This window comes from Lupinus angustifolius, chromosome LG08, assembly GCF_001865875.1.
Source record: "Lupinus angustifolius cultivar Tanjil chromosome LG08, LupAngTanjil_v1.0, whole genome shotgun sequence".
In the NCBI taxonomy this organism is placed as follows: domain Eukaryota; kingdom Viridiplantae; phylum Streptophyta; class Magnoliopsida; order Fabales; family Fabaceae; genus Lupinus; species Lupinus angustifolius.
This window is the reverse complement of record NC_032016.1, coordinates 21,604,785-21,628,726: the sequence shown is the minus strand read 5'-3', so window position 1 is coordinate 21,628,726 and position 23,942 is coordinate 21,604,785. Positions and strand designations below refer to the sequence as shown.

The 23,942-nt window shown below is 31.9% G+C and overlaps 2 protein-coding genes across 2 annotated transcripts; both read right to left on the bottom strand.

Moving 5' to 3' along the window:
* Positions 4,119-14,170, bottom strand: LOC109355154 (aspartate aminotransferase, mitochondrial-like; the record flags this gene model as incomplete). The annotated part of the gene is given in 12 exon segments (XM_019598127.1): positions 4,119-4,211; positions 4,328-4,408; positions 4,646-4,741; positions 5,139-5,298; positions 5,773-5,839; positions 5,842-5,944; positions 6,037-6,141; positions 6,395-6,500; positions 6,763-6,890; positions 6,892-6,970; positions 13,543-13,628; positions 14,069-14,170. Coding segments are annotated over 12 exon segments (1,128 nt in total), but the record flags the coding sequence as incomplete, so codon positions are not given.
* On the bottom strand, positions 18,832-23,478 carry LOC109355152 (probable alpha,alpha-trehalose-phosphate synthase [UDP-forming] 7). Its single transcript, XM_019598124.1, has 4 exons — positions 23,219-23,478; positions 20,734-22,767; positions 19,801-20,074; positions 18,832-19,435 (listed from the first exon to the last, which is right to left on the bottom strand). The coding sequence occupies exons 2-4, from the start codon at positions 22,722-22,724 to the stop codon at positions 19,109-19,111; spliced, it is 2,592 nt and encodes an 863-aa protein (XP_019453669.1). The 5' UTR covers positions 22,725-22,767; positions 23,219-23,478; the 3' UTR covers positions 18,832-19,108.

Below are 23,942 nucleotides of genomic sequence, written 5' to 3'. Positions count from 1 at the left end.
AAAACTCATAATGCCCATCAAATGTTCGGAAGGCTATTTTAAAAGTATCTTCCGGATGAACCCTGATCTGATGATATCCGGATCTGAGGTCGATCTTAGAATAGATCGTTGCGCCTCCTAATTCATCCAACAACTCATCAATTGTTGGGATAGGGAAGCGGTCACGCACTGTGATTGCATTCAGAGCACGATAATCAACACAAAAACGCCAACTGCCATCTTTTTTTATACTAAAAGTACTGGGGAGGAAAAAGGGCTTATGCTGGGAGTAACAATGCCCTCTTGCAGCATCTCCTTGAGCATGCTAGACATTATCTCCTTCTGGGAGTGGGGATATTTGTAAGGTTTATCGGATATTGGTGTTGAGTTGGGAATAAGAGGAATGTTGTGGTCATGAGCTCGCTGTGGGGGCAGTTCATCCGGTGGTTGGAAAATTTTGTCAAACTGAGTTATGAGTTTTTGGATTTTTGGGTGGTGTGGTGTAGTTGGGGTTGAGGGGGCTGTAGTGTTTTGGTCTAGGGTTGAAAACTCAATGGTGTGAAAAGGTGCGATTGCATCCATGTGTAGGAGTCTAGATAATTGATGGAAAGTAGACGGTTGGATAGTAGAAGTAGAATCCCCTTTTAAGGTAAGAGTAGCAAAATCATGGAAGGAATAGCAAAATCAGATATGACTGGCCCTAATGTCCTTAACCATTCAATCCCCAATACTACATCGACACCTTTAATTGGTAATAAGTAAAATGGTATATGAAAAAGTCTGTTTTGCAATAGAATAGGAGTTTCAGGGCACAAACCAGCATAGTAGATATGAGCACTGTTACCAACCATTACTGGAAATTGAGGTGTGGGTGAGATGTTGAGCTGTAAGTACTGTGCAATCTTTGGTTGCATGACATTATGGGAACTTCCCGTGTCAACCAACACAGTAACAACATGCCCAACAATAGACCCTGTGAATCGAAGGGTTTTTGGGGATGGTTGCCCTTCAAGAGCCTGTTCCGATAACTGAAAATGGATAAGCTCATCAGTATGAGGAATAGATTCCTCGTCAACTGGTTCTAGAGAGATTAACAAATCTTCCATTGTGGTTGAACCGTCCTCCACTTGTAGCACCAAAAACTGTCGTCCTTGGCATTTATGTTCAGCCAAGTATTTTTCGTCACAATTATAGCATAGCCCTTGGGCTCTCCGATCCTGCATTTGTGCATTGGTGAGCCGCTTGATCGGCATAGTGGAGAATGTGTTGTTAGAACTGTTGGTGAGACTTGAGTTAATGCGCTGGGCTGGTGGGGAATTGTTATTAAACCGAATAGGTCGTGGGTAGGAAGGTTTAGAATCTTCGATCTTAGCTTCAACCAGTTTTGCTAAACCCAATGCCTCTGCAATCAATGTTGGACGTAAAATAGCTAATTCACGCCTGACTTCTGGTAACAACCCTGACAAAAAACAATTAAGAATAACTTCTGGGGATAAACCTCAGAATCGAATGCAAATTTTTTCAAATTGTTTCTGGTACTCAGCGACTGTTCCTGTTTGGCAGAGTTTGAACAACTCCGCTTGATGATTTTGGTATGTTGATGGGCCAAAACGGATTTCCAAGGTCTGTGTGAAGCTCTCCCAATCAGTGATGGTGGAGTTGTAGAAAGCCCATTTAAACCAGCTTAGTGCCTCACCTTTCATGTAAAAGGAAACAATATGTAGCCTCTGGTCTGGAGGTACTTGGTAGAGTAGGAAAAATTGCTCTGCTTGGAACAACCAATCGAGTGATTCGGCTCCATCAAATGGCATGAGTTGAAGTTTAGGGGGTCTAGGTGGTGTAGGTTGGGTAGGCAATAGGGGCATGGGGGCGTGGGAATGGTTGATGGGGGTTAAAAAATGGAGGTACTGGTGTTTGGGAAAAGGGTGGGTATGAGGAAGGTATGCGGGGAGGGGTATGTGAGGGATAATTATGTGGGATGGGAGAATTGTGGAAAGGGGGGTTAGGGTTAGAGTTGGTGATGTGAGAAGAAGAAGTCATATGAGGTAGATCTGGAGGCTGAGGGGGTAAAGAAGGGGGAACATTCATACCTGCCAATTTTTCCGTAATGGCACGAAGAGCATCAACAATAGCTTCATGCCTTGCATCCTGTTGCTCTTTGTTTTCTTGAAGTTTTTCTGCAAAAAGTTGCATGAGGTTTTCATCAATGTCCTTGGTGGTGGCTTTGGGAGGCATAGATCAAGAATGAAAGCACCAATTGATAGGGAATAACTTGTGTTGATAATGATAATAACAGAAATATTAGATTCTAAGAAGATAAATTCTACTGAATAATATTTTTCATGCCCTTTTCATTAGCAGCTACAGTTCTTATATAGCTTCAACAACTATTTTTAGGTTTAAACAAAGTAGTAAAAAATGGGCTTAACACATTTAGTCCAAGGGAAATAAAAACACTGCAAGCAATAATTAAAATTAGAATTCTTCCACATAGTCACTAAACGATTTGGGCTTCTGCATGGACCTTGGTCTCCTCCATAATTGGGTTACTATCATTCAAGGTGGTGGTATCAACCATAAGATTACTATATTATAAATTTTTTGGTGCAAGCACAAGATTGATGCTTCTACCCCTATATGCGTTACTACAAACTATTCAGTTTTACTTACTTTTATCCTTTATTTCATCTTTCAGTTTCTAGTTTGACAACAAATATAGCTCTTTCACCAAAAAATTTTTATAGCTTTTAGTAGGGTCGTATAATAAATCAATAAAGATGAAATGTCATTTATTGGTTTCTAACTATTTATATATATGGTTTCCACCATACACGAGCTTGCCAACACGTGTATGGCACTGTTCTCTGAAATGAGTCACATGATTTTGACTAGAAGAAAGGATTCAATCCAAAAGGTTGATCAAGAAAAATATAAATTCTTTTGCTCATGATTGTGTGATAAGAGTTATGACTTTAGACTAATTGGTAGGGACGTTGAGTACTTTGAGAGAAAAATGGCTGTGGATTGATAATATAAATGCATTGATACATTTAAATAAAAGTCATTTGTGAATAATAAATAATGAGTGTATTATCTATAAGATTTATCTTAAAAATTACTATATAATTATTTGGATTACTTCTTTTGAATAGTCAACAATAATTAAATATAAACAGTGATAATGCAGTAATAGAACTCATATATAGTCAATGCATACATTTTTTCTCATAAATAATATAATGACAATGTATAAAAAGTATTCTTAATTAATTAGGTATTGTCCCATCTTTAAAAATTATGACTTATAATAACTACCTAAAATGTCATACACAAAATGATTTGATTGGTTGACATTAAGTGTAGATTACCTCTTATGTAGTGACTTTAGTCAATTTAAAATCCCATTCAGTTTTGATTGCTTAATTAATATCAGACACGTTTGTGAAAGTAATTTCCCTGTTTAAAATTTCGTAGCACAAAGTACTAGAATAGACTAGAGGATTATGTAGAGAAAATCCATCCACACCATATATCAATATGGCTCCTTGGACGAAGTTGTTATTCCAATAACATGTACATAAACAGAGATATGAAAATAAACTTACCAAATTCACCATGATCATATAAAAATGGAGAGGGTATATGTTGGTACATAAAACATAAAAAAAGAGTTCACCCCAAGATACAAGTCTTTTAGTTTGGAGAGTCTTGTAACTTAATATTATAATAAGTTTGGTATAATATCCGAGGTGAGACTCTTAATAATATTTTAACTTTAAAAGTTGGATGGAGTGAAGCAACCAACCATTTAATCTTTTTATTTATTTATTTTGGTTTTCTCACAAAATTTAAAATATGCAGGGCCGAGACCTTCTAATTTCAGTGTACTAAAATTATTATTTTTTAAAATGAAGTGATGCAAAGCACATTGCTTATAAATGAAGGAGTACATAATTTTTGGAGATATAGTATCATAGTGTTCTTCAATATGCAAGATCAAACTCTCAACAGTATCACTATCTAGCAAAAACATTTTTTTTATAAGGAGTGAAAACTTTATTAATTAAGAGATAAAAATATTATGAGAACAAGTGGTACTCCTATTCAATGAATCCATCTAATACCAACTTATTTGGAGAATCTTATCTAACTGAGTAATCTAGGCTGACTTTGTAACCTCATGGATAGCATCAGCTATGTATTCAACATTGCCTGAATTAATACCTGCCATACTGCAATAATCACATATATGCAAGTAAACAATAAACTCCCTTAATCCCAAATCCCATCTCTCAAGAACACGCTACAGAAAATGGCCGTAATGAAAACTGAAGATTACATTTATTACCTTATACGAGTAAATATGATACTCGCTTGTCAAACGATCAACCTGTTCCGGTGTCATTCCACTATAGCAGAACATGCCAATCTGCAAAATAAATACTAATGAGAGAAATCAACCAAGAAAAACAGAGTAGTTGAAACAGGGGAATTTCTATGGTAGCCTGGTAGGCATAGTAAGTTGTCAAGCATTCATTAAATGTTTAAAATGATCAATGGCCGAAGAAGTGTTGGACAACTTACGCTGCATACCATACCCTGAAAAAAGATGTGCAACATAGAATTCACTAAGAAACATTTGGCATTCAGAAAAGTTCAACTGTACCTGATCGGTGATGTGCTGCCATGGCAAAGGTGACCCTCGCTTTTCTAGGTTCTCTCGCAATGTGGTACGCATTCCAATGATGCGGTCGGCCATACCCTTTAAAGATACTATCATGTAAGTTCATCTTCATATTGTTATAATTTTAAACCAACTTGAAATTTGTATTTAAGACTGTAATTAGAAGGTGAGAATTCTTGAAGGCAGGTGACAGTTGTGTTGATGACATGTGACTGCATGCTGAAATTGTGTGGTTTGAAACATTTTATTCCAATTAGAGCCCTATTGTCTCATGAGTCATGAACAAAAGGATATTCTCAGTCATCAACATTGGAATAAGTAACATATACTTGACATATCCTACTTCTCCATCAAAGCAATTGCAGCATTACACATGGTGTTTTTACAATGAAGTTCTTAAGGGGAAAAGAAAAGGCTGAGAGAGAAGTGGAGAGCAAGTCGGGGAAGGGACTCGTAAGAAATAGTGGCACTTTACCTTAACTTCTTCAAGCCATAACTTCTTCAACTCGGGATCACCAAGGACGGTTGAAACAATAAGCGCCCCATGAAGAGGTGGGTTACTGTACATGGGTCTGGAAATTAGCTGCAACTGGCTTTTTACAGCCACGGCTTGTTTCGCATCTTCACAAAGCACACTGCATTGAACTTAAAAGTATGAGTGTTTTTCTTTGTAGAATGTAATTTCTAGATCAGAAGTTCTGTAAAGCAGATTTGAAACTTGAAATTTTCCTATTTTTTATACACAGGCTTTTAGAATAAATATCAAATATCCACAAACTTCTTTCAGTTCTCCTTGTGTTTTAATTATTTCCATTAATTTGATTCTCTTTTGTAATTTCATTGCTCCATGTAGAGATAAATTGAAGCCAATGAATTGCAGATATAGATAATCATAACATTCACTTTCAGAATGTTGAAATTCAGATAATGAAGTACAAAGTTACAGATAATTTTAACATGATATAATCAGTATCATACTTTAACTGAAATGCAGGTTTTCTACATCATTGTATCAAGAAAAACATCAAGGTCCAATATATCTTACATTCTCACTTCCTCAAACCAAAAGAAAATGCCACTGGACAAGGTTATTAAGAGTATAAAGTTACCTGAGGCATCCTACTCTTTGGCCATACAGTCCCATATTCTTTGCATATGACTGAGCAAGTCCTATTAATGGCCATCCTCAAGAAAGATGCTTATGGCCTTTGCATCTTGCTCTAGATTGCCGCTGGCGAAACCTTGATATGCCATGTGAAAGAAAGGAAAGTGGACTTTTGACTGGAAATAATCACAACAATGAACCAGAGTCAAGAACCGAAACAAGAATATCGAAACCCCGATTTTATATACCATTATCATAAATTGATTACCTTGATCAAGGAAGAGATCTCTCTCCATTGTTCTTCAGTAGGATCTACTCCAGTAGGATTGTGAGCACAAGCATGGAGCAGAAAGAATGAGCCATCTGGAGCATTCTGAATATGAAATACCAATTTAAAGAGGTAAGAGGAGTACCCCAAAAAATTGCGAACATAAAGATAAAAAAATGACCTGTTAATGTCCATTTACGAGTTGTTTCTTAGAGGGAAACGAAGGGAAGAGAAAAGTTTGAGAGTCGTGAAATACACTTGTGAGGTGACTCTCAAGCCTTCCCTTCCCCTCCAAAACCAAACTCACAAACAGACCCAAAAGCAATTCGGAAAAGTGTTAGGAATGAGAGAAACATACCTTTATGTCCTCCATCAGTCCTGCAAAATCCATTCCTCTAGACTCTGGATAATAGTAACGGAATGTCTTTAGAGGAACTCCAGCATCTCTCCAAATGCTATGGTGGCTATAAAACCACACATAAGAAATAAATATTACACCAAGATGAAGCAAATAGAAATTTTAAAAGTAAATATCATAATCTCATGGCACACAAATGTAATAGCCGGGTATAGAAAGGCTAAATATATGCCGCCTTTACCTACAAGTGGAGAGACTGTTTTTAGGATTTGAAGCTATGACAATAAGGTCAGAAGCTTGGACCTTACCATCGTGCCGAGACTCACCCGCATTAAATATGTAAAGGAAGATTTGTATTAAATACTCACTTGGCCCAGGTAGGTACTGGTATATAGATTTGGGTGTTAGGATGAAAACGCTGTTGAAATGCAGCAAAAAGTCGACATGCACCAGTCCCAGACAAAGCCTGCACTGCAGCTATTTTTTTATCTTTGATTGAATTCAGAGTTCTCTCCATATGCCAGCTTCAGTGACTCTTCTACCATCTTTATGCTTCCACCCATAGGAAGATACTCCCTGGTAAAAAAGTTGCATTAGTGCACAGTAATGGAACAAGATTAATTAATTAGTATAAGAAAATGATAGCTAAAGTTGGAATTGTATAGTGTAAATTGTAAAAGTATATTAAAACATATTTCTGAAGAATATTATTATCTGGTTTCTCGGAAGCTTGTGCAAGTTAGGATCTAAGTGTCACGTAATAACATGCAAGATACAACATAAGGTAGGTCTAAAATGGATAGGGATCACCTGTCCCATTTGGTGTCCCCATCCAATCAGAGAATTTTATTTGATTAAAAATAAAATTTAAATAACATAAATTAATATTTGTACGCTATTCTATAAAATTTCATTAGCTTGGTACATGAGAACAGGAATTTTTTGGGACAGAGGATCCCCATCCGCCTAAAATCTGATGGAACATTTTATTCTAAGTTTCTAACAAACCTTGATAATTCAATCTTCATTTAATTATTTCAACCTCAAAATTATTTTTGATAACAAAGGCAATAAAAGCTAATTCAGCAAAAGTGGGGTATCATTTAAGTCCTTTTTATCAAAGGTTTTATATATCTTTATACCAACCAAATAATACTTTTCTATATACTTAAATGTTTAATATAACAATTAATGAAAAATTAAATAAAATGTTTATTATTAGGCAAAACTTGGGACAGAAAAATAGAAAAAATTTAGTCTAGGGTTAATCACTGCAGAGCAGCAGAAATTTAATATAATAAATATAAAATCAAGATATAAATTTAATATAATAAATAAATTAATTATATTTCTTAATTGATGAGATATAACCTTTAAAAATAGCCATTAAGAAGCTAGAGAGGTAGTACCTCTGATGCGTGTAAACATATTTCTTTTAATAATTAATCTTAAGAATAATTATAAGAATATTACACTTAGAGAATAACCCAAAATTTAAAATGAAATTATCAAGATTTCATTTAATCATTCTAATGACATAAAGATCTGGTATCCCATATCCAAAAAAATCATATTTTTATGCCTCTAATCCATCAAAGTTGAATATATAATATAAAAATATTAGTTTATGTTTTTATAACTTTTATTTTTAATTAAGTGTCATTTTCTAATTCAATGGAAATAGAATTACGGACATTTCATCTCCATTTATTTTAATAATAGTTTCCCAAATTTCTTCTTCACTCCTATTTTTTTTATAAAAAATGATGCATTTAAAATTCACATTAAACCCAACATTATATGCCAAAATTTTAAAAACTATGGGCATTTATATTTTTAGTATAACAAATAATATTACGATTGAGAATAAAGTATCTCATACTATGAAGAGATAAGTTATTTCCTCTAACAACTAAAATTATGACATATATCATATCTAATTGTTTTTCTACAAAATATTTTTAAAAACTAAAAAAAAAATAGTAGACATGTCATACTTTTATTGACGAGAGGATATAACTTATCTCCTGGTATGAGAAGATACTTTATTCTCATTACAATTACATTATGAGAAAAAAATATACAGTTATACTGTCACTACATCATCCGTCATTCATAATTAATTATCATTGACTTTTCAAAAAAATCTAAATAAATGATAGATTATATAATAATTTTATATAAATATTTACACTAACAATACATAAATATACACTCTTACCTGATTTTTGCTCTTGCTCTGATAAAATTCACTTCAACCAATAAGGAACAAGAGAAGACCAAAGCGCACTAATATTAGTGGAAGCACATGAGAAAAGAATGAGACTCATCTCCAGTATTTGAGAGGGAAGTGATGCCAAAAAACAAAGAAAATGTCATTTACAATTACATTTATATCCTTATGTTTATTATAATAAGACAAATTTACCCTTAAAACTAAAGGAAAAATTACATTCCCCTCCTCATTAATGGAGTGTAGTCCGACCCATGAGAAAAGGCATGATGGGGCAGGATCTAACCAAGAGGTTTGCAAATTACATTAGTTTTTCTTCCTCAACTAACAATGCAAGTATTCTATTTTCATTTAATTACTAGTAGGATACCCGTGCATTCGTACGGGTGGTAATGTATTTTGTATAAATTTAATTAAAAAGTGTCAGAATAATTTGTTAATAGAAATGTTAATGAGTTATCTCATAAAATATGATTTTTATGTATTTTATTGTTCAAGTAGAATTGTTAACAAATGAAAATGTGTTATATTAAATAATTATTATGAAATTTTTTTGAAACACAATATAAAATAAGTTATAGAATAAGACATCCGAAGAATATATATGATTTGTCACATCAAATTTTACTCGGAACATATTTACTGATTTGTCAACAATGTCAATTGTTGATGCAAGTATGGTTGTAGATTGCACAAATTTTTCATCATTGTAGTGATGTCTTGTACAAAATGCATAATTTTTTAAGTTTTATTTTCAAAATAATAATTAAAAATAAATCAATTGAAGCACTTGTGATTGATATATCTATTTTATTCAATGCGCGTACTTTTTTTACATTTTTATTTCCAAAATAAATAAAAATACACTCATAACAACTTTAGTATATAAAACATTGACATACGTTATGCCCAAGAATATCCATTAAAATCCCTATCAGACATGTTTTGTTTAAAACATAAGCACTTATAACTTGAACACATACTTGAGATCATTAACATTACATTGATTTTTTGTGAGGTTTAACATCAATTTTAATATCACACAGTTAAAACTTATTATTCTAACTCACTCTAAATTAGTTAGTAAGTAAAGATTCTTTTACTTTATTAATCATTCTTGCATTATTTCGTATCTTATTTTCACCATTGTGTCCAAAGTCAATAACAAAAAATAATTTATTTTGTGATATAAAAACATCCAAGTCCTACATCTCCTAATACATTGACAACTACAACTCAACTTTATCGATAATATATCACTCATTAATCACAAGAATCTCACATGGATGTTAAACTAAACATCAACATAAATCTACTATTTGCAATTACTATCTTTCCATGAATTGTTTGATTTATTATTAATTGACCATTTGCATTTAATAAACAACAAAAAATTTCTCTAAAATAACTCGTAACAAATAAAATTCAAATTGTATAGGATAATATATCACAACTATATTCTCTATATAAATATAATGACTTATTTATGCACTATATTTTTTTGGGATTACGTTTATAAGTAGCATATGAATTTATAAGAATTTTTTTAGCATATCTCTTGAATGATTATGTTTTATTTTAGATTGCTGCTCATTATGTCATCTTTTAAAGTTATGAGTTGATTTTATAAGAGATAAATCATTTTTATCTAAAATGATAAGATAGTTATAACAAAATGAGTAATAAAAAAACAAATTATGGGACATATAAAGGGAAAAACGAAACAATAACAACAGTTGCCACCATAATGAATTATAGAGATGCATGCAAAGTTGAAGCAAGTTAAATTGCTGAAATATTTATATACATATATCTTCTTTTCACACCTTCTAGTGAAAAAGTGTCAGTGATGATATGGGTTGATTTTAAAAGTGATATATCATTTTTCTAAAATGATAAGATAGTTATATCAAAATGACTAACCTGAGTGTTATGACGGCTCGGTGATAGTACCAATGATGATAGTTTTGGCGTGTGGCGACTGGAGGATGGACTACTACTTCTTCAATTTCAAAAATATAAAGTGTCTTGCTCTTTGATGCACCCATTGAAGTTGGTCCATTGGTAGGTGATTTTTCTCCTATGTCTCTTGAGCTTCTATGTATAACACTTTGTCACTCTTCTTTTACTTCTAAACCTTACTGTTAAAGAAGAATAAGGAAAAAAGTAACATGTTGAGTGAAAGTTAGATGAAAAGATAGAAACTTGGGGCATATGCGCACGAAAAAGGACTCATAGAAATTCAGTAAATAAAGTTCAGTACTTAGATAATTAAAATGTAATGTCTAACTAAAAATGCACAAAGTAAGCTTGATTGATAAAAAATGCTGAAAATGATTCATTTTTACCAAATAAGTTAGATATTAAGCATGCATATTTTCAAATAAAAATACACAAAGTAAGCTTGATTGATAAAAATGCACAAGGTAATAATTTCAGTTGTTAGACATTGCAATCCATTGTTCCATAACAATCATTCAAATAAAAATTTCAAAAGTTGCTTCAAAACAAATTTACCTTTCTAGTAAATCTTCAAAAGTGAGGATTCACACAATGTTTGAATCATGAATAAAATAAAGTTGGCTTTCCTGATGAATATAATTGACTCCAATGGGGCTAATTTTATACAAGATATTATCTACAAAACACTTTCTCCACAAAGTAGAGTCAAGTTTTCCATCTAGGTGTCATATTGTGTTTGTTGAATAGGACATAGTAATTAAAGGAGAGCAATTAAACTATTAAAAAATATTTAGTAAGAAAATGTTGCATGCCTTGGGATATTGCTGCAACAGAATCAAATGAAACTAAATATTAACTTTTCAGATAAAAATGTTATCTTTTTAGTAAAAGTTACTACAAAAACAACAAATAATTTTTATCTACTAAAAATATTCTCAATAACACAAAAATAACATACATACTCAAAATGTGATGATAAAGAATGTTGAGTGAGAGAGATAATACATGCGATTGAAGAAACTGTGCTTATGATGAAGAAGGAAAGGTGAAGAACGAAGGATGAAGAAGGAAAGGTGAAGAACGAAGGATGAAGAAAGAAGTCTGGAAAAAAAAACAGATGCGAAAGAAGGTTGAGAATGAAAATGAAGAGGGAGAAAGGACATGAAAAAATGAATGAGGAATAAGGAGAAGGAATGCTGATTGAAATTGGAGAGAGAATGGAGTCTGAAAAAATCATATAAAATAATAATGGGAAGGAAACTACTCCAAGTTTCAAAATTTGAAATGAATGCAAAAAAGTATTATGTTTGAATGACAATTTTAACCTTAAAAATGTCAAGTGTCAAAATTTTAAGATATCTTTTATGGTAATAGCACCAGTCTATTGCATTCTTATGTAGATAGTAGATTTCATCCTCAAAATTATTTTTGATAACAGAGGCAATAAAAGTTAGGTATCACTTAAGTCCTTTTTATCAAAGGTTTTATATATTTTTATATCGACCCAATAATATTTTTCTAAATATTTAAACATTTAGTATGACAATTAAATGAGATATTTATTGTTTTAGTCAAACTATATTATGATTGTTCCAATTTGTTTCAACCTTAAATGAGATGGATTGGAGACAACTACAAAGGAAGATAAGGTTGTCTATAGTAGGGAGCATAACTCGGGTAAAGTTTGTCCCTTATTCTATTTTAAATGTTAATTAGAATATTTTTTGAATCCAAACTCAATTTTAGATAAAAAAAGCTACCTTATCCCAAATGTCGACTACATTAGTTATTGAATTCGAATTCAACCTTAGAACCAATTAAATATAATATATACGTCTTCATATTACTTATTATTATTGTTATATAAGTATGTAACTTGACATATAAAATGATATGTTTAATATTTTGTTAATAGTTTACATATACAATATATATAATGAAAAAATTAGAAAATCAATAATATACACATTATGACAATACATCATTTATACAAAAGTGTCTTAAAACAACTAACAAAAATAATTGAAAAATCATGATTAAAAATATGAAATTATATTAATAGATATATTGTTACAACAAAATGGATTCTCTACTTTGACCAAAGAGATATCATTATTTTGTATACAATTGAACATATATGAGCAAATGTAAATAATAAGTGACCATGAGACGGGTCAAGTTATGTTTGTCTCTCACTCGGTCATAGATATTGATCGGATATAATTTTTAAAATTGAACTCAGCCCTATACTCAATGATATCTGACCATATTCGAATTCAATCATAATTAGACGAAATCGGGAGACCAAGTAGAATCGAACCTCACTCACCCTTAATATATGGGCATGGAAATACACTAGGTTACGGGGGGCATATAATAAGTCAGCATAAGGCTTTTAAAAATATGTTTAAATCCCCTACAAGACATGATAAACTCACTTATATATTTAACTTTATTATATGATACAACTTTAACTTCTATAAATATTATATATTAAATTTCAATATAAAAATATAATTTAATTGTTATTATTAAATCCATCTATTTAAAATCAGGCATATTCAACTATTTAAATCCTTATAGAAGAATAGACTTATTAATCAAATAGGTAACATAGGCCTTGACTTTTTTAAATATGTTAGACATAGGTAATGATTAACACTGTAGACTGTATTACATAATGTATCCACAATATTATAATTGCAGTGATCATGACAATCATATTATACCATAATAGTGGTGTAATTTGTTGTAGTATAACACCAAATCACATTATGACACAGAATCACGGTGCCAATATACTGGGCTGCAACATAGCGCAATATTTGTTATGTAGAGATATAAGTTATATTCTTAAACAAAATATTTAGACTCCATCAGTTATGAGTCTACACATTTATCATATACCCTCACGGGCCAACCATTATTATAATAAAATGTATATTTCACTTACATGAATTGGCTTCCTGCAATCCTCTTCTCTGCTTCTCTAACACAATCCAGAACTACAGGCTTTCCATTATCATCACGATATGCACCCTTTTCGAAAATAAAATAAAGTAAGGAAAATGAATTTACACAATCATGCACCGTGAAAAATCACAAAATTATCGTTCCAATGCCGTATAACAAGAATTAATAAGTGTATAATTCGAGATTTATTCAAAGTCGCTTTCCTTAGCTAATAAAATTGGAGATTTATTCAAAGTCGCTTTCCTTAGCTAATAAAATTCGAGATTTATTCAAAGTCGCTTTCCTTAGCTAATAAAATTGGAGATTTATTCAAAGTCGCTTTCCTTAGCTAATAAAATTCGAAAATCAGGACCCCAAAATTGGAAAATAAACAAAATTCCTTCCAGAGAGGGAATAAAATAGTACTCATATACATGTGGTCGGAACACTTAACTATCATTTTCTATAGACTAATTTAACCTCATTTTTAGAATAAAATGGTAAAATAAGATCGAGTGACAACTCACCACTCCGACATTCACTTTGCTTGGACTCTGATCGGCAAGGAAAGCTTCGGTAACTCCGAGAATGGGATCCTTCCGTGCCTGATCAATGTTTATGAACCACGATCACATTTTAAATTAACTATTTCAACATTATGATTTAAAATTGATATAGAAAAATTTGTTCAATCAATAAACTATTGCATTATGCATATCAACTAATAACATAATATCACATTATTACTTAACAATATAACATCACAACAATCACATTTATGAATTAACAATATAATATTACGGATCAACTATATAGGTATATATATATATATATTTAGGAAAGAATAGTGAGTTCAGGTACTGTATGTCTGGACACCTCATTGTCCTAGCTCAGACCCATCCAACAAGGGTCTTAAAATCTTGATGGATCCAAAAATACGGACTCAAACCCGACCCGTTGTGAGAATTTTTTGCGGGCACCCACGAGCCCGAGTACTTATTGCCATCCCTAAATGATGTATTCACATGTTTTTGTCATGGTTGTCTATTCTAATAATTTATTTATGGGTAAATTATACTGACAACTCATATATTTTAGTAAAATTATATAAATCATTTGTCCATTTTTTAACTTACACAAATTACCCATAATTATATACATACATTACACTGATTAACCATGTATGAGAGATAAATATAATTTCTTAAACAAAAAATGTTGATAGTATAATTAAGTTAAACAAAATATGATATGTTGTAAAGACAAATCCAAATAATATAAGATTTCATATCTATTCATTATTTTGGCTAGTACAATATAATATAACAATGATTTAAACATCTCTTTATAATTATTTATTCATTTTGTAACGAACCAAAAACAATGAATAAATATTGACTTTTATACTATTTTGACTTGTCTTCATAATATATCATATTTTGTTTAACTTAATTACATTCATCACTGTTTTTTTGTTTAAGAAATCACATTTTTCTCTCTTAAAAGGATAATTAGTGTAATATATATATATAGATATATATATATATATATATAATTAGAATGGTTTGTATAGATTTAAAAAAGAAAGGTTATTTATATAATTTCACTGAAGTTCAGAGAATATAAGTATAATTATTCTTTACTTATATATGGAAAATGTTGTTTTGTGGATAAGTATAAAATTTATATAAGAATAGTGTACTAAATATTTAAAATTTTAAAGTATCAGTATATCATATATAATTCATCTATATTAGTTTTTATTTGATAATTAATAAGTAAATAGCCATAATGTCAAAAAATATTAGTGTATTCATGATTTTCTCTATGTCGTTTATTTTTGTGGTGAGTATTACATATTTGATTATATTATTATTATATTGATACTTTGGTCAATATGTCGTGTTATCTACTTTAATTACATATCCGACTTTTGACTTTTGACTTCAAATAAATATAAATTTATAGTAAATATATGTAAAATTTATTTGAAAATTTATATTAATTAATACCATAAAAACGAACATCAGCTACTTGGAATTGCTCTGAGTATAACAGCATATTTCTAGATTGGATACTTGAAAATACAATTGTTTTAAATACTTTGTAAAGAGATCTTTGATGCTCATCATGGTATTACTCATTGATATTAAACTCGGATCAGTCAATTACTTAAGTCAATAAGTCATTGGGTAGGTCTAGTGGGTCAATGGTTGGACCAGTGAGTCAATGGTTAGACCGGTTGACTCGATTTACATTAAAAATTCTAAAAAAATCACAATATTATCTAACATTGCTTAATAACTTTATACTTCAAATTTAAAAATATTATCAGACATAATTAAATAAAGATTTAACTACTATGTAATATGATAAATAAGTTGAAAACATTGTCAAATAACATATGTGTTATGCTTTAATTGCAAAAAACGAACAATAAGTTAAACAACGAAAGTTTTCCTATATAAATTAACAAATGACAAACATAGCTATATATAAGGTATAAAAATTTGATTTTTTAATCTAAAAATGACATCGTTTTGATTGCTTTGAAAAAAATTAATTTTTGATTGACTCGGTCCAACCGGTTGGCCATTCGAGTCACTGGTTTTAGGCTTAAATCGACCCAGTCGAATCTAGTCAATCCACTTTTATGCAAAATCAGTTAGACGATAGGCTCAGACTGATTTTATGTCTGGTTCACGGTTGAACCGGTTGGACTGGCCAATCCAAGCTGAGTTTTATACCATTGATTTTACCCAACATTATTGTGTGGAAAATACTTATATTTTAAATCATAGACTATATTCTTAATGACATTCTTTATAAAGTGTACTATCTTTCCATATTCATATATTAATTATCTAATTAGAGTTATATTACTATTCAGTTTTCTAAAAATGAAAATATGAATTCATCTATTGTTAAAAACAGACTTAATAAAGAATTTGTATTCCTTTATAAAATCAAGATATAAATTTAATATAATAAATATATTAATTATATTTCTTAATTGATGAGATATAACCTTTAAAAATAGCCATTAAGAAGCTAGAGAGGTAGTACCTGTGATGCGTGTAAACATATTTCTTTTAATAATTAATCTTAAGAATAATTATAAGAATATTAGACTTAGAGAATAACCCAAAATTTAAAATGAAATTATCAAGATTTCATTTAATCATTCTGATGACATAAAGATCTGGTATCCAATATCCAAAAAATCATATTTTTATGCCTCTAGTCCATTAAAGTTGAACATGTAATATGGAAATATTAGTTTATATTTTTATAATTTTTATTTTTAATTAAGTATTACTTTCTAATTCGGAAATAGAATTACGGACATTTCATCTCCATTTATTTTAATAATAGTTTCCCAAATTTCTTCTTCACTCTCATTTTTTTATAAAAAATGATGCATTAAAATTCACATTAAACCCAACATTATACGCCAAAATTTTAAAAACTATGGCATTTATATTTTGGCTATAACAAATAATATTCAAATTGAGAATAAAATTTATTCTAGTATGAAAAGATAAGTTATCTCCTTTAACAACTGAAATCATGACATATGTCATATCCAATTGTTTTTCTACAAAAATATATATATATATATATATATATATATATATATATATTTTAAAAGTAGACACGTCATACTTTTATTGGCGAGAGGATATAAGTTATCTCCTAGTATGAGCAGATATTTTATTCTCATTACAATCAATTACATTATGAGAAAAAAAATATACATCTATATTGTCACTGCATCATCCGTTATTCGTAATTAATTATCATTGACTTTTCAAAAAATCCAAATAAATGATAAATAGTATAATAATTTTATATAAATATTTACACTAACAATACATAAATATAAATTCTTACAAAATTTTTGCTCTTGCTCTTGAAGTGCATAAAATGATAAAATTCACTTCAACAACAAGAGAAGACCAAAGAGCACTAATATTAGTGGAAATACATGAGAAAAGAATGAGACTATCCCCAATATTGGAGAGGGAAGTGATGTTAAAAAACAAAGAAAATGTTATTTGCAATTACATTTATATCTTTATGTTTATTATAATAAGATAAATTTATCCTTAAAACTAAAGGAAAAATTACACTCCCCTCTTCATTAATGGAGTGTAGTCCGGCCCATGAGAAAAGGCATGATAGGGCAGGATCTAACCAAGAGGTTGGCAAATTACATTAGTTTTTCTTCCTCAACTAACAATGCAAGTATTCTATTAAATTACTAACCAATCTTATCAAAGACGGATTTTAAAAATTGAAATTATTTTAATTCATTAATTAATGTGTAATCAATGACTTGAATATAAATACTCTCGAATGATGCAATAATTTCTCTTAAATCTATGCCTAATTTCCTAGAAACAGAAGGAATTACATAAACGATGGTGCAGAAACCCATGAAGAAATTTCTATTTTTTTCCATTACAAAAAACTATGTGATACATCATTATAATCTCTAGGACTAGTCTCATCCTTCATGAACAATTTTGTGAAAAGTATCCATTTAAAATGTACTCATCAAATATAGTAAAGAAATCTCAATCCGTTCTCTAAAACTATAAGTTGCCTAAATGGACGTAAAAACCTTCAACCCTTCTTTCAATTACTAAATGGGGTTGCCTCAAACATTCCAACTTGTCATTTTATTGATGCTAATTCCCATCATTGTTAGGTCAATGTGTTAGTTCTCATATAAAAAAAACACTAAATCTGACTCTTATAATCAATCATAGATACTTGGGATTAAAAGTTAATTATTGGTCCACGATAGTCATGTACATACATTTTTTAATCTTGACCATCCAAATAAAATTTAATTATCCATATTAATTGTTCTCATTTTCACAGTAGTGCATTGTTCACACATGAGTCGCTCTATATATATATATGAGGAGAGATTCGTTTACACTAGTTACACGCAATCTCATTCATTGATTTTCTTAAATCCAATGGACCAAATGATTGAGTGAAATAAATGATGAAAGAGAAATCTTTGATAGTTTTTAAGTTTCACTCATTTGATTGTTAGATTTAAAAAAAAAAATCAGTGGATAAATTGAGTATAACTAACTTAAGTTGGGCGTAAACCGATTATTGGGAAAAATATCTTAAAAAATAATAGGACAGCATTCAAGGGGATTTGTTATCTTCTTGCTTCTCATTTTCCCTAATAAATTAATCTTTAACCAAAATTCAAAATTCTCTATATCCTACAAACAATGTATGCTGTTTTTGGAAACATTGGTAGAGACAAACAAGAGATACATTTTTCTTCTTCCATTGTTATATATAAAATATATATAAAAAACAAATTTAACATCTTCCTCCTCCATCAGAACTAAAATTATCAAGGACAAGAACAAAAACTAATAAAGGTATTCTCTGCCAAAAATATGTAATATATAAAAGAAAGATGGAAAAAATATATATGAAAAACATACCCCTTAAACAGCCCAATCTTGTTACCACCATGAGTTTTACATTCCAATTAAACAAATCATCTGAATCAGGAGAGACCCTATCATTCACATTTGCCTTAGAGAGGAACCTCCAGTTTCTTCTTCTATGCATGGTGGTGAAGAATCTGATTCTTCAGCCAAAGATTGTAGCATGTTTATTACTTCAAATGTATCATCCAGATAATACTTGGCTTTGCTTGGTTTTTGTCCAACTGTGCAAGCAAAAACAGAAGCATTTGAAGAAAGAATATTTCTTGAGACTGCACTACTAATTACTTCAAACATATCTTCATCTGATCTATCATCACCAACACACAGCACAAAGTCTGCTTGATTCCCTTTCTCAACCATTGATGAAAATATCTTTTCAGCAACTAAGCCTTTGCTCACATCCTGAAAAATGCAGACAGGCAAATGGTGTCAGATTTACTTCTGCTTGTTGTAACAAGAAATTATGACATACCCTATAGTTTGGGACTATTCCAATTTCCAACCCTTATCACCTTATGATTGTACTTGCCTTAGTTATTTGAATAAAGCATTTTATGGTAGAAGTAAATAACACCCAATCACTTATATGACCGCAGAAGGATCACTGGATCAGATAAAATAGAATTCAGCAGGCAACTAAAATATATAAAACATAAAAGCTTATATATGCCACTTTTGAAAGGAGATTATCATATTCATAGGTTGTAACAAAGGCTATATTATTCCATTCTCTTTCCAAAAAAATACATTTAGAGAAGTATACACACCTGGGGCTTCACTTCAACAATGAACTGGCCACTCTTGGCAGAAACAGGTTCATTGGCTAAAACACTTTCTAGATGATCTAACATTTCCTTAGCCTGAGCAGATCCAAAACCAAGGTCTGCATCCCGATATTGCCAGACCAAAGCACTTTCCTTTTTCTCAATGCCGGAACCATCAGTTGCCTCTGTATACAATTTCATCACAGGTTCAGCAATCTGCATCCATCCAAATTCGGTGCTCTTGCCACAAATTTCCCAATCTTCACTCTGTGACCATCTGAAAAATACCCAAAACTTATAAAATTGCCAGATTAGAATAGCAATGAACACATGACAAAATTAAGGCATGAAATCGGGAGATGCATATGAGAAACTACATATGAGCAAATTGCAAAATGCCAATGACAAGAATGCCCACCATACCAATTTTCAACTTAAAATGCCTACACTGAACTTATTCTCCAATATAGTTCCAGATTAGAATAATCAGCAGACACATACATAGACGAGGTAGTGGAAAACATTTCTAGCAATATAATATCATTCAAAAGAGTTCCATCCTTGGGTGACTACCAAATGCAAATGTTGCTTTTCTAAGTACTGGTTTAAACTAGAGTAGGATGACTTAAAAACAAAGAAACCATGTTTGCAAAAACAGAGACAAAAGGATTTCAAATTAGATTACATATCAAATTTGATATGAAAAGCACTCTGATTCCAACCTAAGGGGTCCTAGTCAAACTTGGGCAAAAAGAAATTGGCCTCTGTAACCCTATAACATAAGTTCATTTCATGAAGGTGCCTAAAGTATATCTCTCATATGACCCGTGCAGTAAGTAATATTTGAACAACTGACACCAAGCAAAACAATAAATACATAGACAGATGACATGTCCAAGAAAGAGAGAGATACAAAGCAAGAGAAATAGATCAGACCTCATGAAGTACCCATGTTCTGCAGCAATTCCAAGCTTTCTGCAGGGTGTAAACCAATCGCTTAAACTACCCCTCCCCCTTCCACTAACAATGAAAACTACATTTTTGGGGTCTGCACATAGTGTTTTCAAAAGAGAGATGACCTCCTTGCTAGGACTTTTATTGATGGAGTTCTGTGGCATCACAGTACCATCATAGTCCAACAAAATGGCCCTACTCCTTGCCCTCATGTAAGCTGTAACCATAGTATCAATTGAGAGCTTTTTAAAATTAGGGTCAAGTGCCACAACCCTAAATCCAAAGCTTAGACCTATTCCCCAACATCTTTTCCTTAGAAGGTCTGTGCAAGCCCTCTCCATGTCTTGCAAGAAACTACGAGACCAGTAAGCCACATCATGAGTGCTGACATATCGGTAATGCTTTTCATGACGTAACTGTTTCTCTCCTTCACTCATTGATATGGCCTCATTCATTGCCTCTGCAGTTGCTTCAACATTCCATGGATTGACTCGGATAGCGCCACTAAGTGATGGAGAACATCCAATAAACTCAGATATTACTAACATACTCTTCTTTGGACTGCTGACATTGGAACATGATTCAGAACCAGATATTCCCTGTCTACAAGCAATATATTCATAAGGAGTTAGGTTCATTCCATCCCTTACGGCCGTGACGATAACACACTCAGCCATGCTGTAATATGCAACTTTTTCAGCAATTGAAACCGATCTATCAATAAAAACAATAGGTTCATAACCAGGCCGCCCAAATACTCTGTTGATCCTGCCGCAGCTTTCTTGTATTTCAGCATGTATCTCCTCTACATGTATCCCTTTACCCCTGGCAGGGTTAACTATCTGGATGAGAACAGCTCTTCCTTGCCATTTTGGGTGTTGTCTGAGCATCTGCTCCATAGCCAAAATCTTCAAATTTATGCCTTTAAAAATGTCCATATCGTCAACACCAAGCAAAATGGTTTTTCCTTCAAATTGTTGTTTGATCTCCCTTGCCTTGGACTCCTCATCAGCCATTCTCATAACAGATTCAATTCGACCCATGTGAATCCCAACAGGCATAATCTTAATACTGATAGTCCTTCCATAATATTCCAATCCTAAATAGCCCCTCTTTGACTGGTACTCCAAACCCAACATACGACTGCAACAGGAAAGGAAATGACGAGCATAGTCAAAGGTATGGAATCCAATGATATCAGAGTTAAGTAAAGCTTTCAGTATCTCTTCCCTAACAGGAAGAGTCCTGTATATCTCTGATGATGGAAAGGGGCTATGCAAGAAAAATCCCATTTTAACCCTGTTAAAGCGCCTTCTTATAAAGGTTGGTAGCACCATCAAATGATAATCATGAACCCAAATATAATCATCCTCTGGGTTTATTATTTCAACCACCTTTTGAAAGAAAAGCTTATTTGCCAGCACATAGGCTTCCCACAAAGAGCGATCAAAACGGTGGCTTTTATTTGTTGTAAATGGTAACATATAATGAAAAAGTGGCCATAACTGCCTTTTACAGAAGCCATCATAAAATTTCTCCAAAACATCCGGGGGTAGAAAAGTAGGGACACACTTGAATTTGTCCAACAAATATTGTGACACATCATCCTGTTCAGCTGGGTCAATATCAACACGCAGAGACCCTACATACAAAACTTCCATCTCGTCTGGAAGTCCATCCTTAAGCTGTAAAAGCAGTGAATCCTCATTCCAACTGAAACTCCACCCTTTATTGTCCTCCCTACGCTTTGCTTTCAAAGGTAGCTGGTTTGCGACAATGATCATTCGATCGGTAGAAATTGTTGATGGATTATCAGAAGAAACACTAACTGCCTGATCATCATCCAGTTCTGAGATAATCCCAGGAACAGTCATAACTCTCGGCATCCTCCTCCTTTCCTTAGGCTGATTCCCCATATCCGGGAAATTCCCGGAAGCCAAATCTAAAAGATTTGTATACGATCTGGACATCATCTTTGCGTCTTCCTAAAATACAATCCCACAGAACTCCTCCACTCTACAAAAATGACAAGGATAACAACAAACACAAACCCATTCGTTATTGAACAGACAAAACCAACCAAACTGACAACCTACAAACACACACACATACACACACTCAAACATAATCATGTTAGAACAAGAGTCATGAAGTGATAATCGTGCACACTAAAACAATTACCAGTTTACCAAAATGCAAATACATCACACATACACACACACGGTAATAATCGGGTATGAAACATTCCAATCTTAAACAGAGTATGCAAAAGCCCCAATTCCTTGACCCAACCAACAAGGGCTATATCATAATGAGCATATGAATCTACAAAACTCCAGCGATTCTCATTACAAAGAGATCAATGACAATAAAACTCGATTAAAAAAGACAGTTTTATGCTTATCCAAACTAATAATACAGAAAGGGGACATGAATTAAGAAATGGAAAATCGAAATTGAAACAGACCTTGTGTGATTGAAGCAATGAGGAACGATTCCTTATTGTAACAGTAGCAGGTTGGAGCTGAATTAATGGGAAGATTTACAAAATCCCAAAATAGAACAAAACTAGGGTTTCCTTGTTTAACAAGATCTCACCTATTTTTTTCTCTTCCTCTTTCTTTCTTCTTCTCCCACAGTATGAAAATGAAAATGGATTATGATATTAAAATCGAAAAAACGCTAAGAAATATAAATATTATCGAATTAATAATAATAATTCTAACAATATCATTAATCAATATACTTTCAATTAAATTGAGGTGGATTGAAAGTACTACATTTCTCAATTTTAAAACATTAATTATTATCTTTAACTTTATAAGCACAATTTAATCGTGGAACTCTTATCTACAATTTCGTAAAGGTACCAACCTAACAAGACTACGTGACAGACCAATAGGAGCTTGTTTTAGCACGTGTGGGGTCAAGAGCGTAATTGTAAAATGATTGTGTGAGATGAACAGTGATGGAAGGGTGTGTGACGGGTAGGGAAGGTTATCAAAACTTGAATAGAAAATGGATAAGGTTTGGGAGCCGAGTGAGCCGACCAAGATGACAGCTGGCAACACCCGGCGCGAGAATGACCACGCGCTTTGGAGATGCCAGCTCAGCATCTGACACGTTAATAGTTGTAGGTTACGAAGAACGAGGACACGGGTGAAAACTGAAAAATGTGAGAAGTGGAAAAT

Excerpts from the sequence above, each read along its gene's own strand:
- LOC109355152 (XM_019598124.1), bottom strand. The coding sequence starts at position 22,724 with ATGATGTCCAGATCGTATACAAATCTTTTAGATTTGGCTTCCGGGAAT. Across the intron at positions 20,075-20,733 it reads GAACATGGGTACTTCATGAG|ATGGTCACAGAGTGAAGATT; the intron begins GTCTGATCTATT and ends GGTATTTTTCAG. Across the intron at positions 19,436-19,800 it reads TTGTTGAAGTGAAGCCCCAG|GATGTGAGCAAAGGCTTAGT; the intron begins GTGTGTATACTT and ends TGCATTTTTCAG.